General features: G+C 42.4%; 2 protein-coding genes across 2 annotated transcripts; both read right to left on the bottom strand.

Annotated features, from left to right (window-relative positions):
• Positions 1-1,066: 1,066 nt before the first annotated feature.
• Positions 1,067-8,679, bottom strand: LOC110534952 (CD209 antigen-like protein E). The gene is made up of 6 exons (XM_036953901.1): positions 8,363-8,679; positions 2,876-2,977; positions 2,607-2,768; positions 2,345-2,487; positions 2,067-2,167; positions 1,067-1,737 (listed from the first exon to the last, which is right to left on the bottom strand). The coding sequence occupies exons 1-6, from the start codon at positions 8,502-8,504 to the stop codon at positions 1,596-1,598; spliced, it is 792 nt and encodes a 263-aa protein (XP_036809796.1). The 5' UTR covers positions 8,505-8,679; the 3' UTR covers positions 1,067-1,595.
• Positions 8,680-14,832: 6,153 nt separating this feature from the next.
• LOC118941393 (C-type lectin domain family 4 member E-like) lies at positions 14,833-18,346 on the bottom strand. Its single transcript, XM_036953900.1, has 6 exons — positions 18,146-18,346; positions 17,876-17,977; positions 16,778-16,990; positions 16,515-16,657; positions 16,246-16,346; positions 14,833-15,149 (listed from the first exon to the last, which is right to left on the bottom strand). Exons 1-6 carry the CDS (start codon positions 18,285-18,287, stop codon positions 15,020-15,022), a joined length of 831 nt encoding a protein of 276 aa, XP_036809795.1. The 5' UTR covers positions 18,288-18,346; the 3' UTR covers positions 14,833-15,019.
• Between the last annotated feature and the right edge of the window lie 810 nt (positions 18,347-19,156).

The following is a 19,156-nucleotide window of genomic DNA, read 5'->3' as shown; positions in this document are numbered from 1 at the left end:
TCTTTATGAACATGAACATGTGTGTTTCTGCAGGTAGTAAACATCCTAAAATACAGAGCCTCGAACATTTCAGAACATTTAACCTCTAGTCTTAAAGGAACAATGTTTCATTTAGGAGATGTAGTATTTAACATTTCATGTATCAATTTCCACAAGTATGTCATTTCAAAAGCGGCCCTTGTGAAGTAAGACCTATATTTGGAAGACACACTGTATTCTGTTTTTGAATATTAATCATCTGTTTGTTACAGTTTATTTTACTCAGTTTACGTTTGAAGCCTTGGAGCATGGGGCATCAGCCAACCTCATCATATTAACATAAGCTAAATAGTTTGTGTGGCATTGGAAGAATAATAACTATTGGTTTAGACTTCCATGTCTCTGTGTCACTATGACTACAGTGTATTAACCAGTGTCCCTTAGCTTGAGGTTTCACCATTTATGCTCCCGTTCACAGTATCCTGTCCACAGCTCTTCCTGTCTACATTAGCATAAATCTCCCCAGACTGCTCCATATAAAGGCTCATTCTTATTACCCCCTTAAAATATACTTTGGTACTTTATGTATCTGCACACAGTACAACAGACAGTATATTATGTTTTATATCCTGTTAAACAGCTGCTTTAGTTTATCAGTCTGTTGTGTCTGAGAACGTAGTGTTACATGTGTAGGGAGAACTTCACACCTTAACCGGTGGTTTGAACAGACAGCAACCTCCAGGAAGAGACACAACAGCAGATTGACACCATGATGAGTGTGTAGCAGGCAGATCCACTGTTGCATTGTGCTTGGTGTTGCCATTGGTCACCAACACGTAGTCTCTTGTACAGTGAAGGTTGTGAGTCATTCTCACCTTCCATTAGCATCGTTTTTTGTGTGTGTGTTTCCTCTCAGTACTGTTCTGCCCTCTGTGTGTGTCAAGGTCACACTGTTTAAAATATCCAATCACATTCAATCAGGAAGCTGGTCGACCTTGTTAAACAACATTGTTCTTTATTTATTAATCTGTGACTTTGTTATACTTATTATTTAAGTGATAATCACAGGTTAATAATTGGTCCCACTTTTCTTTTTTTTTACTAAGCATAAGCCTACTGCAAATCACATGACATGTTTCTAATACAAATAAGGAAGAAACATTTTACAGAGTACAGTATGTCTACATATTCTCCTCTAAATCTAAACACAACAATCACTTTTTCTCTTCCTCATTCTCTTAATGTTCTTCTTCCTCCTCTCTCTCTGACACTAAGGCTCTATCTCAATTAGCCTAGATTCCTCTCCTCTTGTCTCTTCTCCTCCTATCTCCTCCCCTCCTTCTCAACCCTATTAGAGGAGAAGGTCCAAGGTCCCTCCCCTAGGATTGTATTCTCTAATGTGTTTGGAGAAGGAGTCGAAGAGAGAGGGTGTGAGGAGGAATTGAGTAAGGTCTCATTAAAAAAGAGCCCGTAGGCAACTCTGTAATACAACTTTTTGGTGAGTTCATCCCTCACTTTAACCACCAGGTGGAATCATCACTTAACCATTCAGCACTGTATCCAACAATCAATATATATACACTGTATATGAGAGAGAGATAGAGCGAGAGGGATTGTTACACCACTTTCTCACAGATCCAGCTGTTATTTGCGCCACATTTGTCATCATTCCATGTTGTTACAGGGTCACCTTTACTAAAGTTTATCTCAGCACAGTCCTCCTGCCCATAATTATCAGGCTGTCCTTTCCACCAGTACCTGGACAACACAGAGATCCAGACAGTCAGACACTGTAATACAAACATCCTCCTCAATTATAGACATAGTCTTATGTTTTAACAGTTTTAAAGACACATTTTGTAAGATGATCATACCATTATACAGAATGGGCCATTTACAATGATATTTATTTTTATATAATGACATTTTATTCTGAAAATATTACTTGATTTCTGTGATACATCTATAGTTCTCATTGAATGACATCCATGAGCAGAAACACACATTTTGATGAACATGATTAATAGCAATACATCTTTGTTGTTTTGTATCTCCGTATCACAATGTAAAATGGTCAAATCTCTCACCCTGTGGTCAGTGTTGTGCCATCCACCCACTTCCAGATCCCCTCAGTAACAGAGTCAGTCAGACCAATCCAGGCACTCAGGTGGAGGTTGAAGACAAATGTCTATTGATAAAGATAATGTAACTTTTAATACATTTATAAAATACAGCACACGTATTAGTGTTCTGATTAAAAATAATATTTGCTCCGTCTCTCCCTCTCTCTCTCTCTCTCTCTCGCTCTCTCTCTCTATCTCTCTCTCTCTCTCTCTCTCTCTCTCTCTCTCTCTCTCTCTCACACCTGTTCCTCTCTGCTGTTTATGATCACCAGGTCTGCTCCTCTCTCCAGACAGTCCTGTCTGCTCTCCTCCCAGGTTTTCTTCTCAGTAGACAGGAAGTACAAACTGGAGTCAGAGTATCTCCATCCCTCCTGACAATGCTGCTCTGTTGAAGAGCACAGGTGAACAAATTGAGAAACTTAGCCAGTAGCTTCATACTCATAAGCCCATTGATATATAATTATTGTTGATTTTACTTCTAATTTATCACAGTTTATATCTCACCTATCACAAAAAGCTTGGCTTGAATATGGCCTTTCTCTTCAGTCAGGTTGTTGTATCTGGTCTGTAGCTGGTCTCTCTCTGAAGTTGTGTTGATTTTATAAAGGGAGAAACTCTGGGACAAGATGTTCCTTTTATCCTCAGAATCTTTAATGGCTCTGTTATCTACAAAGTATAAACACAGTTATTAGGTAAAACACCAGGTCAATTGGCTTAGTAACCAGCACCTCTTATAACTGGGTGATAAGCAATGAACTTGGACACAAACTCACAGTAGACAGACAGGCCTATGATCCCAGCCAGTAGGAGAACACACAGCAGCCCCAGACACAGTGCAGCAACTCCAGAGGGTCTTTTCCCTGAGCTATCAAGCTCTGTGGACACACATAATATACTGTTATGTTTTGTGAGTGTGTGTGTGTGTGTTTTACCTGTTCTGGTCTCCTCGAGCATTATTAGGAGCAGAGTCTGCTGTCTCTTCTCTCTTGGTGCTGGTCTCACCGTCTCTCAGGGTGTCTGCACTGACGTAGATATCCACAATCCTCTCCTCCATCTCACCTCTGATAAACTTTACCTTCTTGTTCATATCTGGTTCAGCATAGATGTCCTTTGACATCTTTAACAATACGTGGGTCTTTCTTTCTATGTAGGTCTACTAGACATTAAGTCTCTGCTTCTAGAATTAATGTGGTGGTCTTCCAACATGGCCACCAGGTGGCGTCGTAGATCAACTGCAGGCCCTCTATACGTTAAGTCTCTGATTCTAGTGATATCTCTGTCTCTGAGTCATCAGTGTGTCTCTGTCTGTGTCACTGCTGTAGGTGTTAACTCTACGGAAGTATCAACAAAATTGCACGGTAGTTGTGGTTACGCTAATGTAAAACGTAGAACAAGTTTGCATAGTTGAGTGTGTAATTGTGTGTGTACTTGTGTGCAGTCATAGACTGTTCTCTCAACTGTGTGCAGTCATAGACTGTTCTCTCTACTACCGCATGGCAAGCGGTACCGGAGTGCCAAGTCTAGGAAATGCTTTTCAACAGTTTTTTCCCCCAAGCCATAAGACTCCTGAACAGGTAATCAAATGGCTATCCAGACTATTTGCATTGTGTGCCCCCCCTCCAACCCCTCTTTTATGCTGCTGCTACTCTCTGTTTATCATATATACATAGTCACTTTAACTATACATTCATTTACATACTACCTCAATTGGCCCGACCAACCAGTGCTCCAGCACATTGCCTAACCGGGCTATCAGCATTGTTTCCCGCCACCCGCCACCTACCACCCGCCGACCCCTCTTTTACGCTACTGCTACTCTCTGTTCATCAGATATGCATAGTCACTTTAACCATATCTACATGTACATACTACCTCAATCAGCCCGACTAATCGGTGCCTGTATATAGCCTCGCTACTGTATATAGCCTCGCTACTGTTATAGCATCGCTACTGTATATAGCCTCGCTACTGTTATAGCCTCGCTACTGTTATAGCCTCGCTACTGTATATAGCCTGTCTACTGTATATAGCCTCGCTACTGTATATAGCCTCTCTATTGTATATAGCCTCGCTACTGTATATAGCCTCGCTACTGTTATAGCCTCGCTACTGTATATAGCCTCTGTATATAGCCTCTCTACTGTATATAGCCTCTGTATATAGCCTCTCTACTGTATATAGCCTCACTATTGTTATAGCCTCGCTACTGTATATAGCCTCGCTACTGTATATAGCCTCGCTACTGTATATAGCCTCTCTATTGTATATAGCCTCGCTACTGTATATGGCCTCGCTACTGTTATAGCCTCGCTACTGTATATAGCCTCTGTATATAGACTCGCTACTGTATATAGCCTCGCTACTGTTATAGCCTCGCTACTGTTATAGCCTCGCTACTGTATATAGCCTCGCTACTGTTATAGCCTCGTTACTGTATATAGCCTCGCTACTGTTATAGCCTCGCTACTGTATATAGCCTCTGTATATAGCCTCTCTACAGTATATAGTCTCTGTATATAGACTCGCTACTGTTATAGCCTCGCTACTGTATATAGCCTCGCTACTGTATATAGCCTCGCTACTGTATATAGCCTCTCTACTGTATATAGCCTCGCTACTGTATATAGCCTCGCTACTGTTATAGCCTCGCTACTGTATATAGCCTCTGTATATAGCCTCTCTACTGTATATAACCTCTCTACTGTATATAGCCTCTCTACTGTATATAGCCTCGCTACTGTATATAGCCTCTGTATATAGCCTCTCTACTGTTATAGCCTCTGTATATAGCCTCTCTACTGTATATAGCCTCTCTATTGTATATAGCCTCTCTATTGTATATAGCCTCTCTACTGTATATAGCCTCTCTATTGTTCTATTGTATATAGCCTCGCTACTGTATATAGCCTCGCTACTGTTATAGCATCGCTACTGTATATAGCCTCTGTATATAGCCTCTCTACTGTATATAGCCTCTGTATATAGCCTCTCTACTGTATATAGCCTCGCTACTGTTATAGCCTCGCTACTGTATATAGCCTCGCTACTGTATATAGCCTCGCTACTGTATATAGCCTCTCTATTGTATATAGCCTCGCTACTGTATATGGCCTCGCTACTGTTATAGCCTCGCTACTGTATATAGCCTCTGTATATAGACTCGCTACTGTATATAGCCTTGCTACTGTTATAGCCTCGCTACTGTTATAGCCTCGCTACTGTATATAGCCTCGCTACTGTTATAGCCTCGTTACTGTATATAGCCTCGCTACTGTTATAGCCTCGCTACCGTATATAGCCTCTGTATATAGCCTCTCTACTGTATATAGCCTCTGTATATAGCCTCTCTACTGTATATAGCCTCGCTACTGTATATAGCCTCGCTACTGTTATAGCCTCGCTACTGTATATAGCCTCTGTATATAGCCTCTCTACTGTATATAGCCTCTCTACTGTATATAGCCTCTCTACTGTATATAGCCTCGCTACTGTATATAGCCTCTGTATATAGCCTCTCTACTGTTATAGCCTCTGTATATAGCCTCTCTACTGTATATAGCCTCTCTATTGTATATAGCCTCTCTATTGCATATAGCCTCTCTACTGTATATAGCCTCTCTATTGTATATAGCCTCGCTACTGTATATAGCCTCGCTACTGTTATAGCCTCGCTACTGTATATAGCCTCTGTATATAACCTCTCTACTGTATATAGCCTCTGTATATAGCCTCTCTACTGTATATAGCCTCGCTACTGTTATAGCCCCGCTACTGTATATAGCCTCGCTACTGTATATAGCCTCGCTACTGTATATAGCCTCTCTATTGTATATAGCCTCGCTACTGTATATGGCCTCGCTACTGTTATAGCCTCGCTACTGTATATAGCCTCTGTATATAGACTCGCTACTGTATATAGCCTCGCTACTGTTATAGCCTCGCTTCTGTTATAGCCTCGCTACTGTATATAGCCTCGCTACTGTTATAGCCTCGTTACTGTATATAGCCTCGCTACTGTTATAGCCTCGCTACCGTATATAGCCTCTGTATATAGCCTCTCTACTGTATATAGCCTCTGTATATAGCCTCTTTACTGTATATAGCCTCGCTACTGTATATAGCCTCGCTACTGTATATAGCCTCGCTACTGTATATAGCCTCTCTACTGTATATAGCCTCGCTACTGTATATAGCCTCGCTACTGTTATAGCCTCGCTACTGTATATAGCCTCTGTATATAGCCTCTCTACTGTATATAGCCTCTCTACTGTATATAGCCTCGCTACTGTATATAGCCTCGCTAATGTTATAGCCTCGCTACTGTATATAGCCTCTCTACTGTATATAGCCTCGCTACTGTATATAGCCTCGCTACTGTTATAGCCTCGCTACTGTATATAGCCTCTGTATATAGCCTCTCTACTGTATATAGCCTCTCTACTGTATATAGCCTCGCTACTGTATATAGCCTCGCTACTGTATATAGCCTCGCTACTGTATATAGCCTCTCTACTGTATATAGCCTCGCTACTGTATATAGCCTCGCTACTGTTATAGCCTCGCTACTGTATATAGCCTCTGTATATAGCCTCTCTACTGTATATAGCCTCTCTACTGTATATAGCCTCGCTACTGTATATAGCCTCGCTAATGTTATAGCCTCGCTACTGTATATAGCCTCTGTATATAGCCTCTCTACTGTATATAGCCTCTCTACTGTATATAGCCTCGCTACTGTATATAGCCTCTGTATATAGCCTCTCTACTGTATATAGCCTCTGTATATAGCCTCTCTACTGTTATAGCCTCGCTACTGTATATAGCCTCTGTACATAGCCTCTCTACTGTATATAGCCTCTCTACTGTATATAGCCTCTCTACTGTATATAGCCTCGCTACTGTATATAGCCTCTCTACTGTATATAGCCTCACTACTGTTTTTTTTCACTGTCTTTTTACTGTTGTTTTATTTATTTTCTTACCTATTGTTCACCTAATACATTTTTTGCACTATTGGGGCGAACCTGTAAGTAAGCAATTCACTGTAAGGTGTTGTTGTATTCGGCGCACGTGACAAATAAACTTTGATTTGATTTGCATGTGTGCGTGTGAGAGATTGTTGTAGTGTTTATTGTTAAACCATTTTCTGCAGAACAATATAAATCATTCCATGTCTCTACATGATCATCTTGTCCAGAGTATTTCTCAACACAGTCCTCCTGCCCAGGGAATGGGACTTGCTATTTGTGATGATGGACAGGACACTATCATACCAGGAAGATATAGATCATAGAGGGGAAGTGGAGAACAAAGACTAGTTGTTAACATATATTAAATATCATATGTAACAGCCCCAAGATAATTCAGGGAGTTTCCAGAACTCCTCCTTCCTTTCACCTTTCTGCTGATTTGGACCCTCTGTTTACTCCCAAATATACATCAATATGTTCAGGAGGTCCAGGACTACAAACATGGGTCATTATAATGTCCAGACAATATATTTTAGACTACAAACTGCTCTAAGTGGATATTGAGGGTGGGTAGTCTTAACCAGTGAGGATGTGATGACAACAGTAACCACCGGGGCTCTCCTCTACATTTACATTTGAGTCATTTAGCAGACGCTCTTATCCAGAAAGATGTACAGGAGCCATTAGGGTTAAGTGCCTTGCTCAAGGGCATATCGACAGATTTTTTACGTAGTCGGCTCGGGATTTCAACCTTTGGCCAGTAACCAAAAGGTTAAGGCCAAACAATCTCAACCGCTAGACGACCTGCCTCCCTCTCTCTTAAGGAACATGATTGGTCGAGGAGATTTTGAGTGACAGCTGGTTGAGTGACAGGAAACATCCACTTCACTTCCCTCTTTTGGGACCCATATGGGGGAACAACAATCAAATATGATCATTTGATATTGTGCTTATATGTAACTTGACAACAAAGACTGACTTTCAAAGATTATTAGAACACACAGCAGCCCCAGACACACTGCAGCAACTCCAGAGGGTCTCTTCCACCACTGAACATGTACTGAATCACAAATGATTAAACATCTTTGGTAATGTGTTTTACTGTATCATCCAGGATTGGGACAAATAAAGCTACTAATAAAGTACTACAGGGTTATAACACTTGTTTAATATATTGTGTGTGTGTGTGTGTGTGTGTGTGTGTGTGTGTGTGTGTGTGTGTGTGTGTGTGTGTGTGTGTGTGTGTGTGTGTGTGTGCGCGTGTGTGTGAGAGCATGAGTGCAATCTTACCTGAAGCAACACCTCCATCTCTTGGACTGGACTTGAAGGCTCTTAAGTTGTTATATATTTGGTCATCAATGTCTGTGTTCTTCATTGTATCAGGCTCATCGTCTTTAAATGGTTCTGGGTTTTCATAGACTCCCTCTGACATCTTTACAAACTTGTGGTCAAATACAGTAACTTCTACTTCTAACCTCAACTCTAATGTACATCTGTACCTGTGTCTTCTCCCTGCACTGTCCTGTGTCTGTGTGATTTATGGAAGTGAAACTCTTTATCAGTCAACCACAGTGTGATATTAACACAATACTGGCCACCACGTGACTCCCACCAGTGACGACACTACAATGGTAGGCTTGATTACCAACAACGACGAGACAGCCTACAGGGAGGAGGTGAGGGCCCTCGGAGTGTGGTGTCAGGAAAATAAACTCACACTCAACATCAACAAAATAAAGGAGATGATCGTGGACATCAGGAAACAGCAGAGGGAGCAGCCCCCCATCCACATCGACGGGACAGTAGTGGAGAAGGTGGAAAGTTTTAAGTTCCTCGGCGTACACATCACGGACAAACTGACATGGTCCACCCACACAGACAGCGTGGTGAAGAAGGCGCAACTGTGCCTCTTCTATCTCAGGAGGCTGAAGAAATTCGGCTTGTCACCAGAAACACTCACAAACTTTTACAGACGCACAATCGAGAGCATCCTGTAGGGCTGTATCACCGCCTGGTATGGCAACTGCTCCGCCCACAACCGCAAGGCTCTCTAGAGGTTAGTGAGGTCTGCACAACGCATAACCGGGGGCAAACTACCTGCCCTCCAGGACACCTACACCACCCGATGTCACAGGAAGGCCAAAAAGATCATCAAGGACAACAACTACCCGAGTCACTGCCTGTTCACCCTGCTATCATCCAGAAGGCGAGGTCAGGACAGGTGCATCAAATCTGGGACCGAGAGACTGAAAAACAGCTTCTATCTCAAGGCCATCAGACTGTTAAACAGCCATCACTAACATTGAGTGGCTGCTGCCAACATACTGACTCAAATCTCTAGCCACTTTAATAATTAAAAACTTGATGAAATGTATGTGTCACTTTAAACAATGGCACTTTATATAATGTTTACATATCCTACATTACTCATCTCATATGTATATACTGTACTCTATACCATCTACTGCAACTTGCCTATGCCGTTCGGCCATCGCTCATCCATGTATTTATATGTACATATTCTTATTCATTCCTTTACACTTGTGTGTAAAATGTCATTGTGAAATTGTTAGATTACTTGTTAGACATTTTTGCATGGTCGGAACTAGAAGCACAGGCATTTCGCTACACTCGCATTAACATCTGCTAACCATGTGTATGTGACCTATAAAATTTGATTTGAGACAGACAGACAGGAAGCTGTTATTAAAGGAAGTCAGTGGTATGGCCTAAAATGTGTTGGCACAGCATCACATGCTGAAATCAACTGAAATTACAATACAATAGGTGTTCCAGCAATAACTTCCCTAAACTTACTGTGTCCCAAATAGAACCCTATTTCCTACATGAGTGATGGACCCTGGTTAAAGGTAGTTCACCATACAGGGAATATGGTGACATTTGAGACGTGCCCTTAATGTCATTATTCACATTCTATGTAGGTCTTATGTACTGTATCTGTCCTGAAAACACAGACCACTTTTCATCCACGGATAACAAGTACCGCAGGACATTTATAAAGGAAAAGGCTTTATTTTAAACATCAAAAATCATAAAACATTTATAATCTGTTCAGTATCTGAATTGGTTAAAATAAGGTGAATGTTAGTGCCAAGGTAAGGGTCAGTTTTAGGTCTTGTCTATAATCTGCTTGTGATGCTGGTCAGAAACGTCCCGCATGTTTGCTATAATGCCTTCTTTATTAAGTGTTTGTCTCCCCCTACTGGCTGTTTTCTACAAGCTCAGTTTCTTCCTTCAATTACTGTTAGCTTGACCCATAGTGATAGAGGACTCATCTTAATATTTGACAATGTGGGTAGCGCCATTGAGGCTACAACCCATAGGAAAACCCACACAGTTAAAAACTTTGACTACTTTAAAAATGGTGGAAGCATGGAGGAAGCCCAGGTTTTTTTCTCGGTGGAGAGGAAGTAGGATTTGGAATCAGAGTATTAAGTATCTGCTCTGTTGAAGAGCAAAGGTGAACACATTGAGAAACTATAACAAACCTTTGCCTGAAGATGGCCTCTCTTCAGTCAGTCAGGTTGTTGTAACTGGTCTGTAACAGAGGAGGAACTTAGCTACTGTACACAGATAACATCTGAATTTGGACCTTGTTGTGAAAGTCTGATATAGTGTAATGATTAGACAAGAATACACTCACAGACTAGTCTCAGGGAGATGTTGAGATTGAATTGTAGAACACACAGAATCCCAAAGCTCACAGCAACCATCCTATAGAGTCTTCTCCCTGAATCCCCAGGTCCTGAGGAGATACACGCTGATGTGAGAACACACACATACCCACACACACACACACACAGACACACATATATACACACACACACACACACACACACACACACGTACACATGCACACACATGCACGCACACACACACACACACACACACACACACACACACACACACACACACACACACACACACACACACACACACACACACACACACATAAGAGGGTGGGGGTGTGACATAATCAGCCACAATAGGACTGTTTCTCACAGCTGTTTTATAATATAAAGTCTACCAATCAATTCTTAAAGATGAAAACTTAGAAATGCCTCATGGAATTAGTTAAACAGTCGTACTCCATCAGAACCCAAAATATATGTTTTTTTATTCCATTGATTGTCATCAATGATATTGTAAACAAACTGTATGTATATCCTTAAAACATGGTTAAACTATAAAGCTGATGTGATGGATGATCAGTCGTGTGTTTGTGTCTGTTTGTGTCTCTGGAGACGGACTGCAGGAGACAAACGTGGTTTTATAGAGGCCCGCCCGAAAGAGAAAATGTACAGTGAACGGCTGTAAGGGTGCTTCGAGGGGTAGTGGGTTACATGGTCTGTTACACATTACAGTAGTCGGTCCAGTGTGGCTCAGCATCTGCAGGGCTGTGGGTTCGACTCCTGCAGGGATGAAATGCACTTAAAAGTCTATGCATTCACTGTCAGGTAAGACGCGTTGGATAAAAGTGTCTCCTCTGAAAAGGAAATGGTGAAACACTAAACATGAGGGTTGTACACGCCCTCAAATATGCAGATTCTGGCGTGGGGCTGACAGGGTTATTAAAGGTCTATGCATTCTCTGTCCTGGATGCCGCTTGCCCTCCTTGGCTTCCAGTACATATGGGGCTTTCTGCTGAAGCCTCCCATTCAGTACGTTTTGTAGCAGCATGTCGCAATGGATGTCAACGAATCCGTAAGAATCCGTAATCATTAGTCCAAAACGTTTTGCAACGGAAATAGTTTACTCCAAACGGAAAAAGTTTTGCAAAGAAAACAAGATTTTCTATTGGACTAATTTATTTAGGTCCCTCCCTATTTGGTTCCGTTTCGTACTGTTTGGCTCTGTTTGGTTCCTAGTGAACACACCCTGTTGTCTCCTCCTGTAGTTTATTGGCTGTAGAGTCTGGGGCCAGAGTCTGGGACTTGGTGATGACGAGAGCTCCCTGGATGAAACAACACTGACGCTGGACACCGGCTGTGCTGGCATTGGTCGCCTCCAGCAGACGGTCAGGAAAGGACTGTTTTCCTTGGATACGGTTGCCACAGCAGCATCAGCAGGAAATACTGGGGAGAGGGGAGGGGTCGCAGGCATGTTGCTTGTGACGGAGGCAGATGGCTGATGGTATACATGTTGGATATGACGGAGGCAGTTGGCTGATGGTATACATGTTGGATGGGACGGAGGCAGATGGCTGATGGTATACATGTTGCTTGTGACGGAGGCAGATGGCTGATGGTATACATGTTGGATATGACGGAGGCAGTTGGCTGATGGTATACATGTTGGATGGGACGGAGGCAGATGGCTGATGGTATACATGTTGGATGGGACGGAGGCAGATGGCTGATGGTATACATGTTGCTTGTGACGGAGGCAGATGGCTGATGGTATACATGTTGGATATGACGGAGGCAGTTGGCTGATGGTATACATGTTGGATGGGACGGAGGCAGATGGCTGATGGTATACAGGTTGCTTGTGACGGAGGCAGATGGCTGATGGTATACATGTTGGAGGGGACGGAGGCAGATGGCTAATGGTATACATGTTGGAGGGGACGGAGGCAGATGGCTGATGGTATACATGTTGGATGGGACGGAGGCAGATGGCTAATGGTATACATGTTGGATGGGACGGAGGCAGTTGGCTGATAGTATACATGTTGGATGGGACAGAGGCAGATGGCTGATGGTATACATGTTGTAGGGGACGGAGGCAGATGGCTGATGGTATACGTGTTGGATGGGACGGAGGCAGATGGCTGATGGTATACATGTTGGATGGGTCGGAGGCAGATGGCTGATGGTATACATGTTGGATGGGACGGAGGCAGTTGGCTGATAATATACATGTTGGATGGGACGGAGGCAGATGGCTGATAGTATACATGTTGGATGGGACGGAGGCAGATGGCTGATGGTATACATGTTGGATGGGACGGAGGCAGATGGCTGATGGTATACATGTTGGATGGGACGGTGATGCACTCATCTTCGCTTGTCAGAAGTTTTTGAGGGAATTCCAAACATACCTCTACAGCAGTAGGATGCATGAAGGGGAGAGTGTATGTGTGTGTGTGTGTGTGTGTGTGTTTGTGTGAGTGTGACTGTACAATATTGTGTGTGTGTACGCAGCAGTGGAGGCTGGAAGGCTGCTGAGGGGAGGACGGCTGATAATAATGGCTGGAATGGAGTCAATGGAATCGTATCAAACACATCAACGATGTGGTTTCCATATGGTTGATATGGATACCATTCCAACCATTATTATGAGCCGCCCTCCCCTCAGCAGCCTCCACTGGACCACAGTCTACATGTGCCCCCACTTCTGTCAATAATAAAACAGGTGCCTCCACTCACCTCACTTTAGACACAGAGCTAGACTGTATAGAATGGTATGAATGGTTCCACTCTTGAATTGTGCCTGTTCAGCTTTCCAACGATAGAACAGAAATCGAAATACTTTGGGCTGTGAGACTACGTGAGGAATTCTAGTCCTTCACTGAAGCATGTTCAACAGGTATAAGTGTCTGATTGTTCCCTGGTTCATGGCAAGAGGGGGAAAGTGAGGGTCTTCCAGCATGACAACGACCCAAAACACACAGCCAGGGCAACTAAGGAGTGGCTCGATAAGAAGCATCTCAAGGTCCCGGAGTGGCCTAGCCAGTCGCCAGACCTGAACCCAATAGAAAATCTTTGGAGGGAGCTGAAATTCTGTATTGCCCAGCGACAGCCCCGAAACCTGAAGGATCTGGAGAAGGTCTGTATGGAGGAGTGGGCCAACATCCCTGCTGTAGTGTGTGGAAACCTGGTCAAGAACTACAGGAAACGTATGATCTCTGTAATTGCAAATATAGGTTTCTGTACCAAATATTAAGGTTTGCTTTTTTGATGTATCAAATACTTATGTCATGCAATAAAATGCAAATGAATTACTTAAAAATCATACAATGTGATTTTCTGGATTTTTGTTTTAGATTCGTCTCTCACAGTTGAAGTGTACCTATGATAAAAATTATAGACCTCTACATGCTTTGCAAGTAGGAAAACCTGCAAAATCGGCAGTGCATCAAATACTTGTTCTCCCTACTGTATAAACAATTCCACTTCTCGAAAATGTGACATGTGACAGTTCCCAGCTTGAAACAACACATGGGTCGGACAAAGAGCAGGGATCCACGTTCTCCCAAAATCTCACTCCTACCCGTCCAAAATCATCTCTGGTATGATCAGGGCCAAGGCTGGAAGTCTCTACTATAGCTGCCGCTGCAGGCACTTCTTCCTGGCTAGGCTTCATTTCAGAGCAAACATTACTGGCAACCGACTCCACCTTGAGTTTCTAAACAGAGCAGTTAGAATGATGGGGTCCAAGATCCTCAAGAGAACAAATACATTTGTTGTTTAACTTGGCTTGTATGCAGCAGACAAAGGTTTGTACTTAGCGCCATTACCTCGGATTAGCATCATCGCCCTTCCACAATGTTTTGTGGAACATAAATAGCCTATTGGTAGACAGGAAGCTTCAATCAGGAAATAAGTTGGAATTGTATTAATTTGCTCATAAAAACATGTAAACGAGTGTGTGTGTGTGTGGATTGGTATTATAACAGCAAAATTATACATTTTCATTGTTAAATTGATTCTGTTGAGTCTACTGTACTAACTTCATGTTGTGTCTGATAATGTGTGAAACATAACTACTGACACACAGGAAGTCACAATCAGGAAATAAGTTGGACTTTTATTAATATGCTAATACAAACAAATAAAACATGCGTGTGCGTCTGGGTTTGAGAGAGAGAGAGAGAGAGAGAGAGAGAGAGAGAGAGAGAGAGAGAGAGAGAGAGAGAGTGAAGGAGGAAGTTCTGTGCACTGTAGGCTGCTGTATGTGTTACAGTATATTGTCATGGTGATGTTAAACACCTTTCCCACAAATCCAGTGACGATTCTCAGAACATGACAAGTAATTCCATGCCTTCAGAGGATCTGTGTGTATCTCAACACAGTCCTCCTCACCATTATCAGGCTGTGGATCATACCAGAACCTACAGGGTTAAAAACAGTCAGATGTCATGGTTAATACCGGTATCTACAGGGTTAACAACAGTCAGATATCATGGTTAATACCAGTTCCTACAGGGTTAATAACAGTCAGATAACATGGTTAATACCAGTACCTACAGGGTTAAAAACAGTCAGTTATCATGGTTAATACCAGTACCTACAGGGTGAACAACAGTCAGATATCATGGTTAATACCAGTACCTACAGGGTTAAAAACAGTCAGATATCATGGTTAATAACAGTACCTACAGAGTTAAAAACAGTCAGATATCATGGTTAATACCAGTACCTACAGGTTTACAAACAGTCAGATATCATGGTTAATACCGGTACCCACAGGGTTACAAACATTCAGATATCATGGTTAATACCAGTACCTACAGGGTTAAAAACAGTCAGATATCATGGTTAATACCAGTACCTACAGGGTTAAAAACAGTCAGATATCATGGTTAATACCAGTACCTACAGAGTTAAAAAACAGTCAGATATCATGGTTAATACCAGTACCTACAGGGTTACAAACAGTCAGATATCATGGTTAATACCAGTACCTACAGGGTTAAAACAGTCAGATATCATGGTTAATACCAGTACCTACAGGGTTTAAAACAGTCAGATATCATGGTAAATACCAGTACCTACAGGGTTAAAAATAGTCAGATATCATGGTTAATAACAGTACCTACAGGGTTAAAAACAGTCAGATATCATGGTTAATACCAGTACCTACAGGGTTAAAAACAGTCAGATATCATGGTTAATACCAGTACCTACAGGGTTAACAACAGTCAGATATCATGGTAAATACCAGTACCTACAGGGTTAAAAACAGTCAGATATCATGGTTAATACCAGTACCTACAGGGTTAAAAACAGTCAGATATCATGGCTAATACCAGTAGCTACAGGGTTAAAAACAGTCAGACATCACTGTTAGAACATCACAATCCAAAATAATATACAGACATGTTTCATCTTAAAGTTAACTTTGTTGATTGCTGCTATCAATGACAATAACCTGCATAGAAAAAGGTTGAATGGAGACTTATTGACAGATTAGTTATCATCTCTCACCCTGTGGTCAGTGGGGTGCCGTCCACCCATTTCCAGGTCCCCTCATTATCAGAGTCAGTCAGACCAATCCAGACTCTCTTCTTGAGTTTGAAGGGAAATGGCTGTTGTTGAGAAAGATAACTATATATTCATGTGTTTGTTAATATATAACCCTCTCTCTATATCTATTTCTCTCTCTCTCTCTCTCTCTCTCTCTCTCTCTCTCTCACTCACTCACTCACTCACTCACTCACTCACTCACTCACTCACTCACTCACTCACTCACACACCTTTTCCTTATCACTCTTTATGATCACCAGGTCTGCTCCTCTCTCCAGACAGTCCTGTCTGCTCTTCTCCCAGGTTTTAGTCTCAGTAGACAGGAAGTACCAACTTGATTCTAACTTCTGCCATCCTTCAGGACAGGTTTTTTCTACAAGACGATTAACATTAATTTCCTTCAATTTATCACCCTGTACACTTAATGAAAGAACACAGACTCTTGATCAGGTCTGTGTTGTTAATGATAATTTATTATTCTAGGTTTACTCACTGAGATTGGAAAGCCTGCCGCTAAGAACATCTCTCTCAGTCTGTAGCAGGTCTCTCTCTTTAGTCATGTTGTTATAACTGGTCTGTAGCTGGTCTCTCTCTTTAGTCAGGTTGTTATAACTGGTCTGTAGCTGGTCTCTCTCTTTAGTTATGGTGTTATAACTGGTCTGTAGCTGGTCTATTGCTGCAGATGAATTCTTTGAGACGTTGCTGTCTGCAACAACAAAAAAGAAAAAGTTGCTCACTAAAATAGATCACATTAGAACTACTAAATCTCAATTATAAGAACTATTTAAACAGTGAACAAAAAATAAATGTAACATGTAAAGTGTTGGTCTCATGTTTCATGAGATGAATTAAAAGATCCCAGAAATGTTTCATTCCCACAAAAAGCTTATTTCTCTCTAATGTGTTTACATCCCTGTTATTCAGCATTTACCCTTTGCTAAAATAATCTATCCACCTAACAGGTGTGGCATATCAAGAAGTTGATTAAACAGTATGATCATTACACAGGTGCACCTTCTGCAGGAGACAATAAAAGGCCACTTTAAAATGTGTAGTTTTGCCACAAATGTCTCAAGTTTTGAGGGATCTGCATCTGGCATGCTAACTGCAGGAATGTCCACCAGAGACGTTGCCAGATAAATGAATGTTCATTTCTCTACCATAAGCTGCCTCCAATGTTGTTTTAGACAATTTGGCAGTACGTTCAACTGGCCTCACAACTGCAGACCACGTATAACCATGTAAGCCCCTGACCTCCACATCTGACTTCTTCACCTGTTGGATCATCTGAGGGTGGGGGTGTACTGAGGAGTATTTCTGTCTGTAATAAAGCACTTTTGTGGGGAAAAATCAAATTCTGATTGGCTGGGCTTGGTTCCTCAGTGGTTGGAATCTGGCGGCCAAGTGGGTGGACCTATGCCCTCCAAGGCCCACCCATGGCTGAACCTCTGCCAGTCATGTGACATCCATAGATTAGGGCCTAATGAATTTATTCCCATTGACTGACATGAACTGTAACTCAGTGAAATCTTAGACATGTTTGCATGTTGCATTTATATTGCTGTTTAGTATAGATATACTGTAGACTTACATTGAACAGACAGGCCTATGATCCCAGCCAGTAGGAGAACACACAGCAGCCCCAGACACACTGCAGCAACTCCAGAGGGTCTCTTCCACCACTGAACATGTACTGAATCACAAATGATTAAACATCTTTGGTAATATGTTTTACTGTATCATCCAGGATTGGGACAAATAAATCTGTAGTACTACAGGATAATCTCACCTGTTATATGTATTGTGTGTGTGTGTGTGTGTGTGTGTGTGTGTGTGTGTGTGTGTGTCCATGCAATCTTACCTGAAGCAACAACTCCATCTCTTGTACTGGGTTTGAAGGCTCTTACGTTGGCATATAGTTGGCCATCAATGTCTGTGTTCTTCATTGCATCAGGCTCATCGTCTTTAAATATTTCTGAGTTTTCATAGACTCCCTCTGACATCTTAACAAACTTGTGGTCAAATACTTCTAACCTCAACTCTAATGTACATCTGTACCTGTGTCTTCTCCATGCACTGTCCTGTGTCTGTGTGATTTATGGAAGTGGAACTCTTTATCAGTCAACCACAGTGTGATATTAACACAATACTGGCCACCACGTGACTCCCACCAGTGACGACACTACAGTGGTAGGCTTGATTACCAACAACAACGAGACAGCCTACAGGGAGGAGGTGAGGGCCCTCGGAGTGTGGTGTCAGGAAAATAAACTCACACTCAACATCAACAAAATAAAGGAGATGATCGTGGACATCAGGAAACAGCAGAGGGAGCAGCCCCCCATCCACATTGACGGGACAGTAGTGGAGAAGGTGGAAAGTTTTAAGTTCCTCGGCGTACACATCACGGACAAACTGAAATGGTCCACCCACACAGACAGCGTGGTGAAAAGAAGGCGCAACTGCGCCTCTTCAATCTCAGGAGGCTGAAGAAATTTGGCTTGTCACCAAAAACACTCACAAACTTTTACAGACGCACAATCGAGAGCGTCCTGTCGGGCTGTATCACCGCCTGGTACGGCAACTGCTCTGCCCACAACCGTAAGGCTCTCCAGAGGGTAGTGAGGTCTGCACAACGCATAACCGGGGGCAAACTACCTGCCATCCAGGACACCTACACCACCCGATTTCACAGCAAGGCCAAAAAGATCATCAAGGACAACAACTACCCGAGTCACTGCCTGTTCACCCTGCTATCATCCAGAAGGCTGGTCAGTACAGGTGCATCAAATCTGGGACAGAGAGACTGAAAAACAGCTTCTATCTCAAGGCCATCAGACTGTTAAACAGCCACCACTAACATTGAGTGGCT

Source organism: Oncorhynchus mykiss, chromosome 19 (assembly GCF_013265735.2).
Source record: "Oncorhynchus mykiss isolate Arlee chromosome 19, USDA_OmykA_1.1, whole genome shotgun sequence".
NCBI classification, from domain to species: Eukaryota; Metazoa; Chordata; class Actinopteri; order Salmoniformes; family Salmonidae; genus Oncorhynchus; species Oncorhynchus mykiss.
The sequence above is the reverse complement of the archived record's forward strand: the minus strand, read 5'-3'. Positions and strand labels throughout refer to the sequence as shown.

Excerpts from the sequence above, each read along its gene's own strand:
- LOC118941393 (XM_036953900.1), bottom strand. The coding sequence starts at position 18,287 with ATGTCAGAGGGAGTCTATGAAAACTCAGAAATATTTAAAGACGATGAG. Across the intron at positions 17,978-18,145 it reads AGATGGAGTTGTTGCTTCAG|TACATGTTCAGTGGTGGAAG; the intron begins GTAAGATTGCAT and ends TTTGTGATTCAG. Across the intron at positions 16,658-16,777 it reads CGGCAGGCTTTCCAATCTCA|AAAAAACCTGTCCTGAAGGA; the intron begins GTGAGTAAACCT and ends ATCGTCTTGTAG.
- LOC110534952 (XM_036953901.1), bottom strand. The coding sequence starts at position 8,504 with ATGTCAGAGGGAGTCTATGAAAACCCAGAACCATTTAAAGACGATGAG. Across the intron at positions 2,769-2,875 it reads CATAGGCCTGTCTGTCTACT|ATAACAGAGCCATTAAAGAT; the intron begins GTGAGTTTGTGT and ends TATACTTTGTAG. Across the intron at positions 2,488-2,606 it reads AGCCAAGCTTTTTGTGATAG|AGCAGCATTGTCAGGAGGGA; the intron begins GTGAGATATAAA and ends GCTCTTCAACAG.